Below are 17,262 nucleotides of genomic sequence, written 5' to 3' on the forward strand. Positions count from 1 at the left end.
ACAAAGTACAGGGGGCATAGTAACCTGCAGTAGGAGACATACAAAGTACAGGGGGCATAGTAACCTGCAGTAGGAGACATACAAAGTACAGGGGGGGCATAGTAACCTGCAGTAGGAGACATACAAAGTACAGGGGGCATAGTAACCTGCAGTAGGAGACATACAAAGTACAGGGGGCATAGTAACCTGCAGTAGGAGACATACAAAGTACAGGGGGGGCATAGTAACCTGCAGTAGGAGACATACAAAGTACAGGGGGGGCATAGTAACCTGCAGTAGGAGACATACAAAGTACAGGGGGGCATAGTAACCTGCAGTAGGAGACATACAAAGTACAGGGGGGGCATAGTAACCTGCAGTAGGAGACATACAAAGTACAGGGGGCATAGTAACCTGCAGTAGGAGACATACAAAGTACAGGGGGGGGGGGCATAGTAACCTGCAGTAGGAGACATACAAAGTACAGGGGGCATAGTAACCTGCAGTAGGAGACATACAAAGTACAGGGGGCATAGTAACCTGCAGTAGGAGACATACAAAGTACAGGGGGCATAGTAACCTGCAGTAGGAGACATACAAAGTACAGGGGGCATAGTAACCTGCAGTAGGAGACATACAAAGTACAGGGGGCATAGTAACCTGCAGTAGGAGACATACAAAGTACAGGGGGGCATAGTAACCTGCAGTAGGAGACATACAAAGTACAGGGGTCCATAGTAACCTGCAGTAGGAGACATACAAAGTACAGGGGGGCATAATAACCTGCAGTAGGAGACATACAAAGTACAGGGGGGCATAGTAACCTGCAGTAGGAGACATACAAAGTACAGGGGGCATAGTAACCTGCAGTAGGAGACATACAAAAAGCGGAGAGGCCTTTATCATACTGTAGAGACACATACAAAGAGCAGCCTACTCCATCTTGGCCAGGAGACAGTGTGAGCCTGCACAGGTTTCTCATAATAATAATAATAATTTTTATTTATATAGCGCCAACATATTCTGCAGCGCTTTACAAATTATAATGGCCTCACAGGCGCTGTAGGGGTCCCCTTTACAGTACAAATACCTGCTGCTGACTACAGCACCCTCCTCCTTGTGTAATGCTCGCAGAGGCCTAGGAAGCCTTGGTCGGGCAGGATGATGGGTTCTTACACTGCCGGGTATCACTGTGTGTACTGTCTGAGAATCACTGGGATTAAATAAAAGGAACTAAATGCACAATAGCGCCCCCGGTCATCACTGACTGGCAGTAGTACGGCTAGTCTCAGATCTGCATTATAGCTGCCATAGATACCTGAAGCCACAACGTTCTGCAGCACCAGTCACGTGATAAACAGCGGGGGCACCACAGGGACCCCACAGCCTTGTTATATCACTAGTGATGAGGGAGTGTGCTGGGATAAGGTGTCATCCAAGCTTGAAATGGCGGTATATCTCGTGACTGTTCGACAGCCAGAACACGTGCATGGATTCCCTGTTTGTTAGACAATCCCCGAGTGTGTTGTGACTGTGAACAGCCAGGAGACATGTAGCCGCGGGGACTCGAGCATAGTTTTCGAGCATGTCGAAGATACTGTATTAGCACAGGAGCATGCGCACTCATCACTAAATATAACATACTGAGTTAGGCCACGTTCACACTAGCAGTATTTGGTCAGTATTTTACCTCAGTATGTGCAAGTCAAAACCAGGAGTGGAACAATCAGAGGAAAAGTATCATAGAAACACGTCACCACTTGACTTTGACTTACAAATACTGATGTAAAATATTGACCAAATACTGAATGTGTGAATGTGGCCCAAGAGCCCAGAAAGATCCCCCATCCCACCACCACTTTATATTTCCAACCTCCACTTTTGACAACCACCAAAAGTCTTCTGGGTACCGGGGTGTACTGCTCCTGTATGATCAGAGAAGGTTATGAAAAAATAGCCGCGCACACAAGAGATCGGGAACTGCATTTACAGGGGCTTTCCAAAGGTTTGAAGGTTTTTTCCTCAGGACAGCCAATAATATCTATTTGGTGGGGGTCCGACTCCCACCATACCTTCCCTCTGTTAATCCTTTTCAGACCGTGTTGACGTGATGGCTCCGCACACCTGGCACATGCTAATACGTGCCATCTAACACTGAGGTGTGACTACCAATAAATGGATCAGGGCTACTTGGAGAGGAGGACACAGTGTTTACTTGTCTATAAAGTGTCAGCTGTTTACATGGCATTCACTGCGGGGGATGTATATACGTGTATACACAGCACCCTGCAGACAATCGCCGCGCACAGTGGGAGCCACTGGTTCTCAGTACAACTTTGGTGTACACAGCACATGAAGTTAAGAGCAACGTCTATTTCTAGTTTTAACAAAAAAGGACATTTATTATATAATGCTATAATATTATATATGTTCTACTCTATAACCTGATTTCTATTCATTCCTGATTCAAAGGGAGAACATATTGAGTCCTTCCTGCTCACGTGACGGTCACACAGGAGCACAGTGCGTCACATTCCCAGGACGGTCATCTTGTAATGAGCCATGCACCGGTGTGTCCATCACCGTCTATAACAAAGAATGTGCCTAGATATTAAAGGGTTATTCCCATCTTCATAGATGGAGATTGTCAGACAATTCTTGTAAAAACAATCATTTTTTATTTACGGCTTATTAAAACCAGCACATATCAACACTTTTGTTTACAGCTATTACCTTGGAGACCGACCACCGCTGCGGTCTAACTTGTAAGCGCTGTACTGAAGCTGGGCAGGATTAAGAGGTGACAGCACAATACAACGATTGAGGCCAGCTTCAAAACAGTGCATACAAGCTCAATAGGTGCTTGTAAGCACTGCACACGGTCTTGTCTAGCAGTAGTGGTCCGGTCTCCTAGGAAACAAACTACAAAAAAAAAAAGTGTTCATCTATCAAGAAGCACTGAAAGTTTTAATAAGCAGTAAATTTAGTAAGCAGAATATCCGACAATTCCCATTTATGAGGATGGGAATAACTCCTTAAGCCCTTGAGGACAAAACCAGCTTAGTTTTTTTCCCTCTGCACTTTCCAAGAGCCATAACTTTATATGTTCTCCCTGTGTTTGCGTGGGTTTCCTCCGGGTTCTCCGGTTTCCTCCCACACGCCAAAGACATACTGATAGGGAATCTAGATTGTGAGCCCCAATGGGGACAGAGACGATGATGTAAAATGATGCGGAATATGATGGCGCTATAGAAGCAAAGCATAATAACTAATAATAAATGCATATACGCTGAGCTATACACTAGGCACAACATGGACTGAGTCGTGCTATGGACATCGCAGTCGGAATCCTGAGAACAGGATGAAAGTGCAAAACTCTTAATGCAAAAACAAATTAATTTTTTCATTGCTCATCCAAAAATGCTCAAAAATGCAAGATCAGTTATGGAAATTGGTAGATTTTTAGTTTCTAAGCACTAGCAATTGCTCAGTTACAAGCAGCGGTGACACATGAAGTAGAAATGAGTTTACACATTAATAACCACATAAACACCGTATAAAGGAAAACTGAATGCCAGCGATATTATCTGCGCCCGAAATTCTCACCTTTCTTCTCACTAGTAAACACCATCTGGACGCGCGGCTGCTCTGTATAAGCAGAAGGACGTTTTCATGACTAATCAACAGAAGCAACAAACCCAACATCAGACTCACATGATGGAGGGATGTGGGATTTATGCCAATTTACTACCCACCACACATACCGTACATCCAGCTTCAGTATACGGACATGTGCCAAACATCAATGTCAGAAGAAGCCATAGATTCACACGACTATCTCTACTCCATGATCTTCTGGGCGGCAAAAAGCCAATACGTTAGCCAGTCATCACAAACATCTTGTGGGTATTATTCCTGCGTCCGGACTATCCCAACATTGGGAGTAAAGGAAGGAATGGGGTATGATGGATACAATATGGCCAATGCTTGGTTCCCTCAGTAGCTACACAACATACTCCCCTCTACCCATAGAAATAAACATGCATGCTTGGTCAAACCATGACCATCCCGTACAAAAGGAACATATACACTACTCACAAAAAGGGATATTTGGATTTCGAGCGAAATTTCAGGATGAACCACTCTGACCCTCAGGAGAACTTAATGTGACTTCTGAACTCTAAATTTCTGAACGCCCGTGTCCAACTGTTCAATGTTTCAGTAGTTTTTACACAACTTGCTGTTCTCTAACAAGGAGCTTAATGGCAAAATTCATAACAGGTGTGATCCATGAACGGCTAATAAATTTCAGGGTTCAATTAGAATTGGTAATAAACAGTTCTCTTCATCATGCTGTTCACATTTTAACATCATGAGACCAAGACGTCACCTAACAATTGATCAACATTCCCCCGACCATTGCGAGGCTTCAAGCAGGATGTCCTCACACGGAAGTGGCCACTGAGCTTATAGAGTCACCAGCAAATTGCAATAGAGATACCGAGAGACTGGAAGAGTCACAGAAAGGCAGAGAAATGAACGTCCTTTGGCCACATCCCACACGGATGACCACTTCATTGTGAACAATGCCCTTCAGAACCGGATGACGAATGCCACACAACTCCAGGCACATTTAAGAGTGCTAGACTACCTGCAAGTGTACCTGACCACACCACCAGGCACAGGCATCATCATCTTGCATGGACCAGGGAGCATCTACGCTGGACGAGGGACCACTGGGCTTCAGAGCTGTGTACTAACGAAAGACGATTCACCCTACACAGAAATGTCTGTCAAGCATGTTGGAGATGCTATCCATCAGCCACTGTTGCCACCAAACGAGCTTTTGGTAGTGGTGGTGTTACAGTGTGAGCAGGTGTGTCTAGTCAATACAGAACTGCCCTAAACTTTGTCAAATGGTACAGTAACCAGTCTCTACAACATAGGCCTAATTTCATCTTCATGGACGCCAATACTCCGGGTCATTGAGGTCGCATCATTAGGGAACAGCTGCTGGAGACCGTTTGAGGGGTACCTCAAATGGAGTGGCCTGCACGTTCTCCAGACTTGAATCCCATAGAAAACCTATGGGATCAGCCAAGTCGTTGTGTAGAGGCTTGTAACTCTGTACCCCAAAACCTCAATGACCTGAGGACCGCCCTTCAATGAGAGGAACATCTTGCCTCAGCAGACCATAACTCCACTTGTGAATAGTACGAGACGTCATTGTAAAGCTGTAATTGATGCTCAGGGCCATATGACAAGTTATTGAGACACTGACATTTTTTTGCTGGGGTATACCCGCTGCTGTAGTTGACTTTTGTTTCAATAAATTGTTTGAGATGAGGAAATCACCATTGCATACCTCTACTTAAATGCCCTACTTTCATGATAAAATATTACTGTAGAGTGAACTTTTTTTTTTTTTTTTAAATCTGTTTATTAGAGTTTTATAAAACAGTACAAACCATACATTTCCAATGGTGATAATACAGTAATGTAACAATATTAAATGATATTGTATCCCAAATCCCTCCCCCCCCCTACATAAACTAAAACATAAACCCCCCAATCTCTGCGTACGCTTGGCCAAAGAAGTATCTCATGGAATTGGTGAGTTACCACCTATCCGCTGTAGTAAATACCATTGGGTATTTTCAAACTGTGCTCTCAATTTCTCCCTAGTCTCTAAAGGGAGCGATGGAATAAATGTAGCCCATGTGGAAAAGAATTTGCCCACTTGCTCTTCTCTGTTGGTCAGTGCGTCCAACCACTCCATTCTGAATATGAAATGGATTTTGGTGCGGATGAAAGGGAGCCAAGGGACTAAAGGACTCAACCACTGGTGCAAAATACTTTTCCTAGTTGCTGAAGCCCATATCGTAAGTGTTGCCTTGATGTGTTTGGGCAATTTGTGAGATGTCTCGTCTAGGTAGAGTGAACTTTTTAAGCTTTCCATAACTGGTTTATGAACACTATTTTACTGGTACTTACCAAAATCCAAGGTTGGATTTATCCAAGTGGCTCCAGCAATCTACTTAATATGCACAACACCATGACATGTGGAAAAACCCATGTATGCTCCTACACTTCTCGAATCCTCTTACTACCCTATGTCTTACCATCTAATGTTTCAGACACATTGGAGAACATTTATCATAACCAAAAAGTGAAGAGGTTGCCCACAGCAGTCACTCCAGAGCCCTGACTGGTTGGTAAGGGCAACATCTGGACCATGTCTAAGGTACAAATCTTAATCTCCTTCTTTGCTTGGAACTTGGCACAAGATGAGCCGCTCATTCAGCCCAGATTCATCTCTCCCAACTCTCCCGATGAATGCTCGGCCGAGCGTTCCTGTGTTCTCTACGGGGAGAGTAGAGTAAGTCGCTGCCAGATTCATCCACCTGCCAGCAGCTTATTTGTCTGCAGAAAAAAAGGATCAAGTGAATAATATCTAATACATTAGATGACTCCCATTACTGCTGAAATTAGCGGGTATAGCTGATTTCTATCCAACATGTATGGGCCACATTAAGATGGCCAGCTTTTTAGCAACTGTATTACACTGCAAGTCCTGACCCGATTGCGAGCCTCCCAATCCGCAACATCCATACCATGCCAGCAGTCGGGCAATGACTTACGGCTATAATACTGATGCCAAAATGTCACTTTATTCCGGCCGTCTAAATGCGGCCTAATGGCTCGTGGACGTGACTGATTTTCTCGTAAAGTGGTCTTCATGGTTTTCCTATGGACAGCACTCTTACCCATGATACATTATGGGACTGTGCACACGTCCAATTTTTTCTTTGGACAGAGTGGTTTGCAGGAAAGAGAAAAAAAAAAAATCAAGACATCCAATTTTGATCAGTTTGTCAGATCAGAATCGGCAATGCAAGTCTACGGTTCCAATTTTCACCGACTGACAAGATGGAGAAGGTGGAGATAACTTTAATTTTTTTCTCCCATCATCTGAAAAATATTGAGGACACTCTAATCAAAGTCTGACCAAGAATGAGCTGTCAGTTTTATATCGCACGTGGAGAAAACCTTCATTTGACCCTAACTCCTGAGCATCCATTACCTACTTATGCTTCCATCGCCCTCTGCCTCGCCTACGGTTCCTCATCAGGTGACGTCACTAATATAATAGTGATATTTCTCGTAGTGCCCTGGAAAGTCATCGGTATCAAGTAAAAGCACAAGACGGCACCGGCAAAACACAGAAAACATAACCATAAAAAAAAAAAAAAACATTGAAGACAGAGGTTAAATGGTTAACAAGAAAACACAAGCTGAAGAATAGGCTTAATAACCACAACAGAGGCGCAGGTAGTCATAGCATCAGCCATTACTTCAATTGGGCGCACAACAAACCAGCTGAATATATGCTAATCCATCAGCACTGTACGCCGGCCCTAATGACGGCATAATGCTAGAAAACAGGATTCCCCGAGTCACAGAGGAGCCCGAGCAGCTGTGTGGCATGTGGCACTCAGATTTAGGGACCAACGCGCCTCACAATTTGGTTCCGGCGCCTAATTATTACTATTTTTTAATTGAGATCTATGGGCGTTCTTATTTGCTGCTCATTGAAAATAGAGGATGGCTGGGGGGTTAGTATGACCACCTCCTTTCTCTGAATAGGAAAGCAAGTCAATGAGACAAAAGGCTACAGTGAAAAACAAAAAAAATGACACGTTTTACAAGCAGAGAGATCGATTAGTCATCCATCGACCCCCTTCAATAACACACGGAACATTACAATCCAGAGTTTAGGATTCTTACTTCACTGGTTGGATTTGGCACCAACCGATTTGGGGTATTACAATGGCCGCTGATTGGTAAATATTAAATTGGCGATCATTTAATAGCCTGATTACAGAGGCAGACCGCACTGGACGATCTGTAGTGTGCATACGCTGCCATTGTTATCGGCAGCACAGGTCAGGTTTATACAGGATGACGTGCTGCCGAGAACAATCATCTTTTGTGCAGCGTAAAAGATCCTTTCACCGAACAAATAAGAGTTTTGCTCATTTATCGGATGATCGGTAGCCCGTTTACACTACGCTCCGTCATAATAATCCTACACTGTAAGGCTATGTGCACACGTTCAGGAATTCATGCAGAAAATTCCTGTGGAAATCCGGACATTTCTGCCAGATTTCCGCATGATATCCGCATGCGTTTTTTTGCACGTTTTTTTCGCGTTTTTTCCCGGACATTTCCCCATGCATTAGACAGTGGGAAATCCGTGAAAAAAACGCAAAATTAATGAACAGGTTCATTATTTTTCCGCAATGCGTTTTTCATGCGGAAAAACGCACATCATGTGCACAGAAATTGCGGATTCCATTATAAATGATGGGATGCTTAATGTATGCAGATTATTTGAGGTTTTATAGCGTTTTTATAGCGCAAAAACGCTACAAAACCGCAAATAATCTGCAACGTGTGCACATAGCCTACATGAGGCTTTATTCTCCTATGGCCACAAAATAAACATGCAAGCGAGGCCAAACACGCAGGTTTACCCTGCAGGAACAGCCGACAGTGCTTCACTACCGCTTACCCCAGTATGTTATAGGAATTCAAAACCAAAATCTATACTTGATTTCCAGCTCAGCGCCGCTCCTCCGCCCTCAGTCCTGTGTGCCCTGCTGAGCTCCTGAAACAATGTCAGACCAACCCCTTCACAGGTCCTTCTGAGCAGAAAAGTAGCACAAAAATGTGAAGGCTGCGGCCAATCGCCGGAGGTCACGTGACTATGTATATAGCAGGAGACCAGCGGGGAACACAGGGCTGGAAAAAGCGGATGGAACATGTATATGAAAAACGGACGTCTGAATGAGGCCTAAAAGGTTGGAAATGATCCTTACAATATAGATGGTTTCTAAAACCTAAGGATTGTATGTTATAAACCGTCAATGGCTTAAAGCAGATCAGTGACCAGAATATCTCTTAGATCTGCCTAAAGGTCACATACGTGAAATATTATCTATGGCAAGATGACATGAAAACCTTACAAAAAAATGGAAAAAAAAAAATTGAGCATTTTTATTTGCTATGAAAGGGCCTAACTGACGTCCTATGACAATCCTCCACAAAGGATCCTTTATTAGGTGTAATAACAAGATTAGGGAAGATAAAAGCCTGCGCTGGACGAATAATAATCTGGCTCTAACTACCAGTTAGGACTTGCCTTTGCCTAAGGAGGAATACTGCATTATCTGCCTGTCAGCGCGGCAGACAATCTCTCCCGTCATGACAAATCCATGGCACAGAGAGGGCCGTCATTGCAGGAGCGGACTGTCGTGCTCGGACAATTAGAAAAGTTAATTATTTATTCCACTTTGCAGATAAAGCTCCATCATATTCTGAAGCACTTTACAGACATCATCATCTCCGTCCCCATTGGGGCTCACAATCTAGATTCCCTATCAGTATGGCTTTGGAATGTGGGAAGAAACCAGAGGAAACCCACGCAAACACGGAGGGAAAATACAAACTCCATGCACATATTGTCCTTGGTAGGGTTTGATCCCAGGACCCCAGCACGAGGAAAGAGTGATAACCCCTGAGCCACCAATCTACGCTTCCAAGTTACAAAAGCTCCATAATATTAAAACGGGTAGTCCTATCTTCTCAGCAGTGCCCCATTCCCCTGCCTCCCAACTTCTTGCTTGCCAGGGGGATGATTGACAGTTTGTACAGAGGCCTGGCTGAGCTGCTGGTCCGAGTCGCACACTCTCCAATGCTAGCAGTCAGGTATGGACTGGGGCTGAAATTCAGCCCTGGCATGATAACTCCGCCACAACTCTTACCAGTGTGGGTGTCTTGGGAACACAGATTCTGTTAAAGGGAACCTGTCACCTGAATTGCTTTGCGCAGGCGTGTACTATGGAGGACAGAGAATGAACTTCAATCCAATATTGCAGCCAGCATGCAGCCAGCAGGTAAGGAAAGGGTGAATCAAACACCTGAAAACTCCGCCCATATGACCCAAAACCAGTCCCGCCTAATTCAGGTGACAGAGTCCCTTTAACAACGTAGCAGACAAGGAGGCCCACAACCAGACAGGCCCTTCTGGTATTTGCCAGAATTGCCAGTCCGGCCCTGCTAGCAGATGAGGACCATTGGAACATTGACGAGCTTGCAAGCACTGTGCTCCTTGACTAGAAGACCAGCACATCTGGAATGTCTGGGAAAGGTATCTAATGACCTACCTACAGCAGATCAGTGGGGTCCAAGACCCAGATCCCACACTGATCAGCTAATTTTTTTGCTCTGGCTGGCCATTACTGGTTACTGCAACAGCTTCTATGCAAAAGAATACAAGCTGTTCTGCAGCGCCCAGCAGCGGCCACTACACTTTGACAAGAGTTGCACTCAGTAGCTCCATTGCAAGTGTTTACATTCGGCCATGAGCAAACAACAGCAGATCGGTGGGAGCGCCGGGTATAGGACCCCCAAAGATCTGCAATTGGTGACCCATCCTGTATATACCATATATATCTCAAATACCTATGCCTAGAAAACCCCTTGAATATTTTTCTATCGCACAAAAATTAGCCATTTTTTTCTTGGCACAACAAGTGTCAGGAAAGAAACTGTGTGCAGAACCACCATGAATGATAAAATGGTCAAATACTCATTTTATTTTCTGATAATTATACTTTTCATATCAAATAGGTGAAGAACATATTTGTAGTTGGAAAAGTAAATAAAATAAAAAAATCCCAATGCTTTAACGTACTGAAGCATACATCATCAACGTCGTAGAATTTCAATCTCGGAATTGTTTTCTGGGTTTTCCATATTTTTCTGGATTAAAATAAGGCAATAAAAGCGTGAAACGCGGCAGCACATGATGACATTTGTGCTCTATTTTCACATCCATCAACACTAATCACTATTATATTTGCTCATAAATATTTTCAGGGCAGCATGAAAGCTTGTGCCCCAGGTGGGATTATTTAAGAGGCATGGAAACATTTCATCATCCTGAAACGCCCAGAGATTAGACGCCTGAGAGGCGAGAGGAAGCAATGTCTGTTACCCCGGAATCACTCCAGCACCGTATGTCCCAGGCAAGCGGCGGCGTCAATCAAAGAGCCGCGATATCAGGTGGTTTCATTCTGCTCCATCACACCATGCATGGATTCAGCCCCCACCATACAGCTCATAGCTATTTAATGCAAACCCCAGGGAGCAGAGTCATTAAATCGGCCTCTGTAAATTATGCTGTCAGCATGCATAATGTAATGTCTGCACACAGCCATGTCTGCAGCCGCTACAGAAAACCTTAATGAAAAGTGCAACGAAACCACAACCATGGATTCAATTACAAATTTAATATAAAGGAAACACATTAGTGTAGTGTTTGGTCACCTGTGTCATCCCATACAATGTATCTAACCCTTATATGCAAGATTTTACAGTCAGTACACACGGGCTAAAGAGAAAGCTGTATATGGGTCACACAGGGTACGGGGAACCGTCCCAAGACTAGATAATGTGTCTTCCGCGTATATAATCCAACAGGTCATGGGGCTGATGGTCGAGTACGACCATAGAAAATGCCAAGTCACTATATGGTTGAGGCCTCTTTGCAGGAGGGATGTATGGCAGCACACATGGTCTCCTAGTAGAGAGTTGCTAGGCCTCCATGTGCCACCATATGTAGAAGCCATTCTCCCTTTCATGCCATGGTTGTATGGAGGAATGTCTCCATAATAAAGCACCTGGTGATATTTTGCTCTTCAGAACTTCCCTCTTTGGGTAGATTTCCTACAAAACACACAATTGTGGTGCATCGTACATTCCTGAAGGGAGAGCCCGGCCTCTCGATGAACCTGCAGCCATCAGCATACAAGACGAAGTCTACAGCATTAAGAACGCTCTTGGCGTCGGCCAGCAGAGCAGATCGCTTGATTACCTAGATACAGGCAATATTCCTGATGATAACGTGACCTACAAGGGAGAGCGCACAAAAACTGCAGCTAGTTACTACCCATAACAGACTCCTCTTGGCAGCGGCTCATCTTCCCTGGAAAAAAAAGATTTGGGCTTTGATTCATCAATGGCACCAAACCGTCTCTTCTCAATCTGTCGGGGACGGTCAGGAGGCCACATCAGATGGTTGGTAGGTTCAGATAACTTTTCATCTAAATACCCCCATACACATTACTCTAATGTTGGCTGAACCCGCCAATATCGACAGGTTTGGCCAATGGTCCAATATACCGTATATGGGAGTCCCAGCCAACTGATGGTTGGGGGAAGATGTTGACCACACACGTCTGATTTCAGACTATGGAACGCCTTATGAGATAAGCCCCACAGAGAACAAGCGAGCGCTCCTGTATAGGGGAGAGGCGGCTGAGATGGCCTCGGCCAGCAGCCATCTAGTGTGTATGGCCGGCCTAATGTGCATGGGGCTCTTAGTATTGTGCAGGTGACAACATTATTGTCAATAGGGATTTCCTCCAATCGTAACCTGTGTAGAGCGCTTGATGTCTGGAGTAAAGAAATATTGAGATGGCCGCCACCGCACCAAAGGCTTGTCTAAGCCACAGATATCTAACAGGAAGGGCTTGTCCAGCCGTGCGTAGATTGTAGGCCAGCATGGCCGCATAGCACTGTTCAGCTGTACTAGACTGTGGCGCCTCATATGTGCACTGGATACATTATAGTGTGGATTAATATCAGCACAGAACCTGTGACCAAAACACAGCAGCAAAGGACCTGGAGAAACCTTAGAGGGGGTCCGTCAGTGCTTTTGTGCAGTTCCTCTGTGATTCCTCATGGAAATGTATGAAGAAAATTGCCAACATTGGAGGAGTGTCTCTGCAACATTTAGGGATACATCGCTTGGAAAGGAGAAATGGGACCATCCAGTTATCAATGTATTCACATTTACAGGGGTCAGAATAGAGAAACGGCACAAGGTAGTGTAGAAATCCATCCAAGACACATGGATGATCTGGGAGGGACGCCACCCCCCGGCACCGGAGGAGGACGCCCCCCCCTGACCCCGGAGGAGGGACGCCCCCCTGACCCCGGAGGAGGAGGGACGCCCCCCCGACACCGGAGGAGGGACGCCCCCCCCCCCCCCGACACTGGAGGAGGGACGTCAAAACCCCCCCCCCCCGACACCGGAGGAGGGACAAACCCCCCCCCCCCCCCGACACCGGAGGAGGGACGCCCCCCCCCCCCCCCCCCGACACCGGAGGAGGGACAAACCCCCCCCCCCCCCGACACCGGAGGAGGGACGCCCCCCCCCCCCCCCCCGACACCGGAGGAGGGACGCCCCCCCCCCCCCCCGACACCGGAGGAGGGACGCCCTGCACTGGAGACGAGGCTTCTCCCATCCGCCAATATGCGAGGAGGCTTTACCACGACAAGATAACCTGTTAGGGATCTGCCCATCTCATACAGTGAGATGGCAAGCACTGAGGATTAAGCTCTAACATGCCAGTATGCCAAAAGATTTCTTCATAAACTATGTCAACCACAAAATCTGATACCATACAGCCATTAAACAGTACCCAGAGCAGCACATATTGCACGTCTCCTCGCCTGCAGTGCTATCGGCATAGGGGTTCCCTTTGTTTCACCACCAGATGGATCCCGCACCCCCCCTCTATTAATTAACACTTATTGATAAGATGCCAACACATTCCTCAGCTCACACTGGATGCAGCCAGAGACAATAGTTCAGCGTACAGGAAGCCAACATAATCAATGGGCGATATAAGACCCCTTATGGGGTACACAATGGGCAGCACACGTCACCTAGGAGGCGACTGGCAGAAGGTCCTGGGGGGCAGCTGTGCCACTGCCTGATACTGGAGGACCACGTATGCTACATTTCTATCCAATGATAGGATCTCTTCTAGATATGTAATAATCAGCATATATTATGTAGAAATTAGTGAGGAGCATGCTCGGATAACTCCTTATATAAGCACGTATGCTCATCACTAGTAATGATCAATATATAATATGTAGAGAAGTAATAATCAGTATGGAATAGCTAGATAATATGTAAAAATGAATATAACAGGTAGATAATATATAAATATGTAGATATGTAATAATGAGTATATATTCTGTAGATAGGTACATATTAGATACAGATTATTGCATGTACGGTATATACAGGTCCTTCTCAAAAAATTAGCATATAGTGTTAAATTTCATTATTTACCATAATGTAATGATTACAATTAAACTTTCATATATTATAGATTCATTATCCACCAACTGAAATTTGTCAGGTCTTTTATTGTTTTAATACTGATGATTTTGGCATACAACTCCTGATAACCCAAAAAACCTGTCTCAATAAATTAGCATATTTCACCCATCCAATCAAATAAAAGTGTTTTTTAATAACAAACAAAAAAACCAACAAATAATAATGTTCAGTTATGCACTCAATACTTGGTCGGGAATCCTTTGGCAGAAATGACTGCTTCAATGCGGCGTGGCATGGAGGCAATCAGCCTGTGACACTGCTGAGATGTTATGGAGGCCCAGGATGCTTCAATAGCGGCCTTAAGCTCATCCAGAGTGTTGGGTCTTGCGTCTCTCAACTTTCTCTTCACAATATCCCACAGATTCTCTATGGGGTTCAGGTCAGGAGAGTTGGCAGGCCAATTGAGCACAGTAATACCATGGTCAGTAAACCATTTACCAGTGGTTTTGGCACTGTGAGCAGGTGCCAGGTCGTGCTGAAAAATGAAATCTTCATCTCCATAAAGCATTTCAGCCGATGGAAGCATGAAGTGCTCCAAAATCTCCTGATAGCTAGCTGCATTGACCCTGCCCTTGATGAAACACAGTGGACCAACACCAGCAGCTGACATGGCACCCCACACCATCACTGACTGTGGGTACTTGACACTGGACTTCAGGCATTTTGGCATTTCCTTCTCCCCAGTCTTCCTCCAGACTCTGGCACCTTGATTTCCGAATGACATGCAAAATTTGCTTTCATCAGAAAAAAGTACTTGGGACCACTTAGCAACAGTCCAGTGCTGCTTCTCTGTAGCTCAAAAGTGGCTTTACCTGGGGAATGCGGCACCTGTAGCCCATTTCCTGCACACGCCTGTGCACGGTGGCTCTGGATGTTTCCACACCAGACTCAGTCCACTGCTTCGTCAGGTTCCCCAAGGTCTGGAATCGGTCCTTCTCCACAATCTTCCTCAGGGTCCGGTCTCCTCTTCTCGTTGTACAGCGTTTTCTGCCACATTGTTTCCTTCCAACAGACTTACCATTGAGGTGCCTTGATACAGCACTCTGGGAACAGCCTATTTGTTGAGAAATTTCTTTCTGGGTCTTACCCTCTTGCTTGAGGGTGTCAATGATGGCCTTCTTGACATCTGTCAGGTCGCTAGTCTTACCCATGATGGGGGTTTTGAGTAATGAACCAGGCAGGGAGTTTATAAAAGCCTCAGGTATCTTTTGCATGTGTTTAGAGTTAATTAGTTGATTCAGAAGATTAGGGTAATAGGTCGTTTAGAGAACCTTTTCTTGATATGCTAATTTATTGAGACAGGTTTTTTGGGTTATCAGGAGTTGTATGCCAAAATCATCAGTATTAAAACAATAAAAGACCTGACAAATTTCAGTTGGTGGATAATGAATCTATAATATATGAAAGTTTAATTGTAATCATTACATTATGGTAAATAATGAAATTTAACACTATATGCTAATTTTTTGAGAAGGACCTGTATTATACATTTACATATTATATACCAATTATTACATGTATATATAATATATTACACATATACCAATTATTACATGTATATAATATATATTAGGCATTTACATATTATATACTGATTATTACATGCATATATAATATATTACATATTTACATACGATTACGAATCTAATTCATATAGCACAGCTAGAGTTATAGTATTACATATCTACCTGTGATAATTCTATAATTACATAGGTGCATAGTATAGGATGATTATATATGTAATAATGAATATCACATGCAGAAACATTATTTATGGATATCTATTAATCAGCATATAAGTACTGTAATATATATGTAATATGTAGCTATTTAATATGAGGAAGATATGTAATTATCAGTATAATATGCAGCTACGTAACAATATTACATGTAGCTGTATATAATATGTAGATATGTAATAATTGGTATAAGTACATACATAATATACAGATAATAACTAGATATGTAATATAATAGATGTAGTAATCAATACCTATATAATATACAGATGTAAATTGGGATTCCCAGTAAACACACGTATATAATAACCAGCATATAATCAGTACGTGTGATATATACCCATGTAATAATAATGATGTATTAATGGGTATATCTACATAGGTAAGATCATATTGATCTGTAATAATCAGTATATAATAATCACATATGTGATAGCAGATCTACTATCCACAGCCTGTCAGACTACATTGCACTGAATTTCATTTCTGATCGATCGATGCTAGTGATCGATAATGATCGGGCGCCCGTGCACTCGCTCGTCACACGGATCAGCTGGGATCAGTGGATCTGGTGATGACAGCTCCACATTACAATAGCCTCCATTGTCGCCTGGCTGAGGAGATGCCAGTAGATCCCAGCAGATCAGACAGCACAGTGGATCCCTCCCTCGCCATTCATAGACAGGCTCTACCTGGGATCCGCTCGCAGTGGTTTCTCCCATGTCCTCAGTGTCTCCCCGGCCGCCAGCACTCACCTTCTGACAGCTCCAGCTCCAGTTCGGCCAGCTGTTCCCTCACCTCCTTCGGGAGGGCTGACAGGTCGAAGCCCCTCTCCGCCATGGAGCCGGCCGGATTCACCGTATTAAGCCGAGAGGTTTGAATCGCCGGAGCTCAGCGCATAGCCCTCGCCACGGCCGCCATGCCAGGCCCTGCCTCACGTCACATGACCGCAGACAGCCAGCCAGTCTAACGCGGCTGACAGCAGGAACACTGACACCCCGAGCATGACACCGGTACTACAGCGTAAAAGCCAACCTGAGGCGAATGGAATAGTAAGAAAGAAATCTAGCGCCACCAGGTGGTAGGTTGTGGAAGTACAGTTAGCTTTGTCCCCTGCAGAACACAGCAGTGAGCACTAGAGTGGGTATCTTTTTCCCAGGGCCGGCTCCAGGTTTTTGAGGGCCCCGGGTGAAAGAGTCTCAATGGGTCCCCCCTTTAACACATACCACGATTCATGATTGCATATAAACACAGCCATGTAGTATATAACACAGCTCA

General features: G+C 44.6%; 1 protein-coding gene across 2 annotated transcripts in view; it reads right to left on the bottom strand.

Annotated features, from left to right (window-relative positions):
- DIP2B (disco interacting protein 2 homolog B) overlaps nucleotides 1–16,961 on the bottom strand; it is a 259,008-nt gene extending 242,047 nt beyond the window's left edge. For both annotated transcript variants that reach the window (XM_069758656.1, XM_069758655.1), the window contains exon 1: nucleotides 16,740–16,961. In XM_069758656.1, coding sequence (XP_069614757.1) covers nucleotides 16,740–16,824 — 85 coding nt within the window. In that variant the 5' untranslated portion in view covers nucleotides 16,825–16,961. The remainder of the gene's footprint in view (nucleotides 1–16,739) is intronic.
- Between the last annotated feature and the right edge of the window lie 301 nt (nucleotides 16,962–17,262).

This window comes from Ranitomeya imitator, chromosome 3 (genome assembly GCF_032444005.1).
Source record: "Ranitomeya imitator isolate aRanImi1 chromosome 3, aRanImi1.pri, whole genome shotgun sequence".
NCBI classification, from domain to species: Eukaryota; Metazoa; Chordata; class Amphibia; order Anura; family Dendrobatidae; genus Ranitomeya; species Ranitomeya imitator.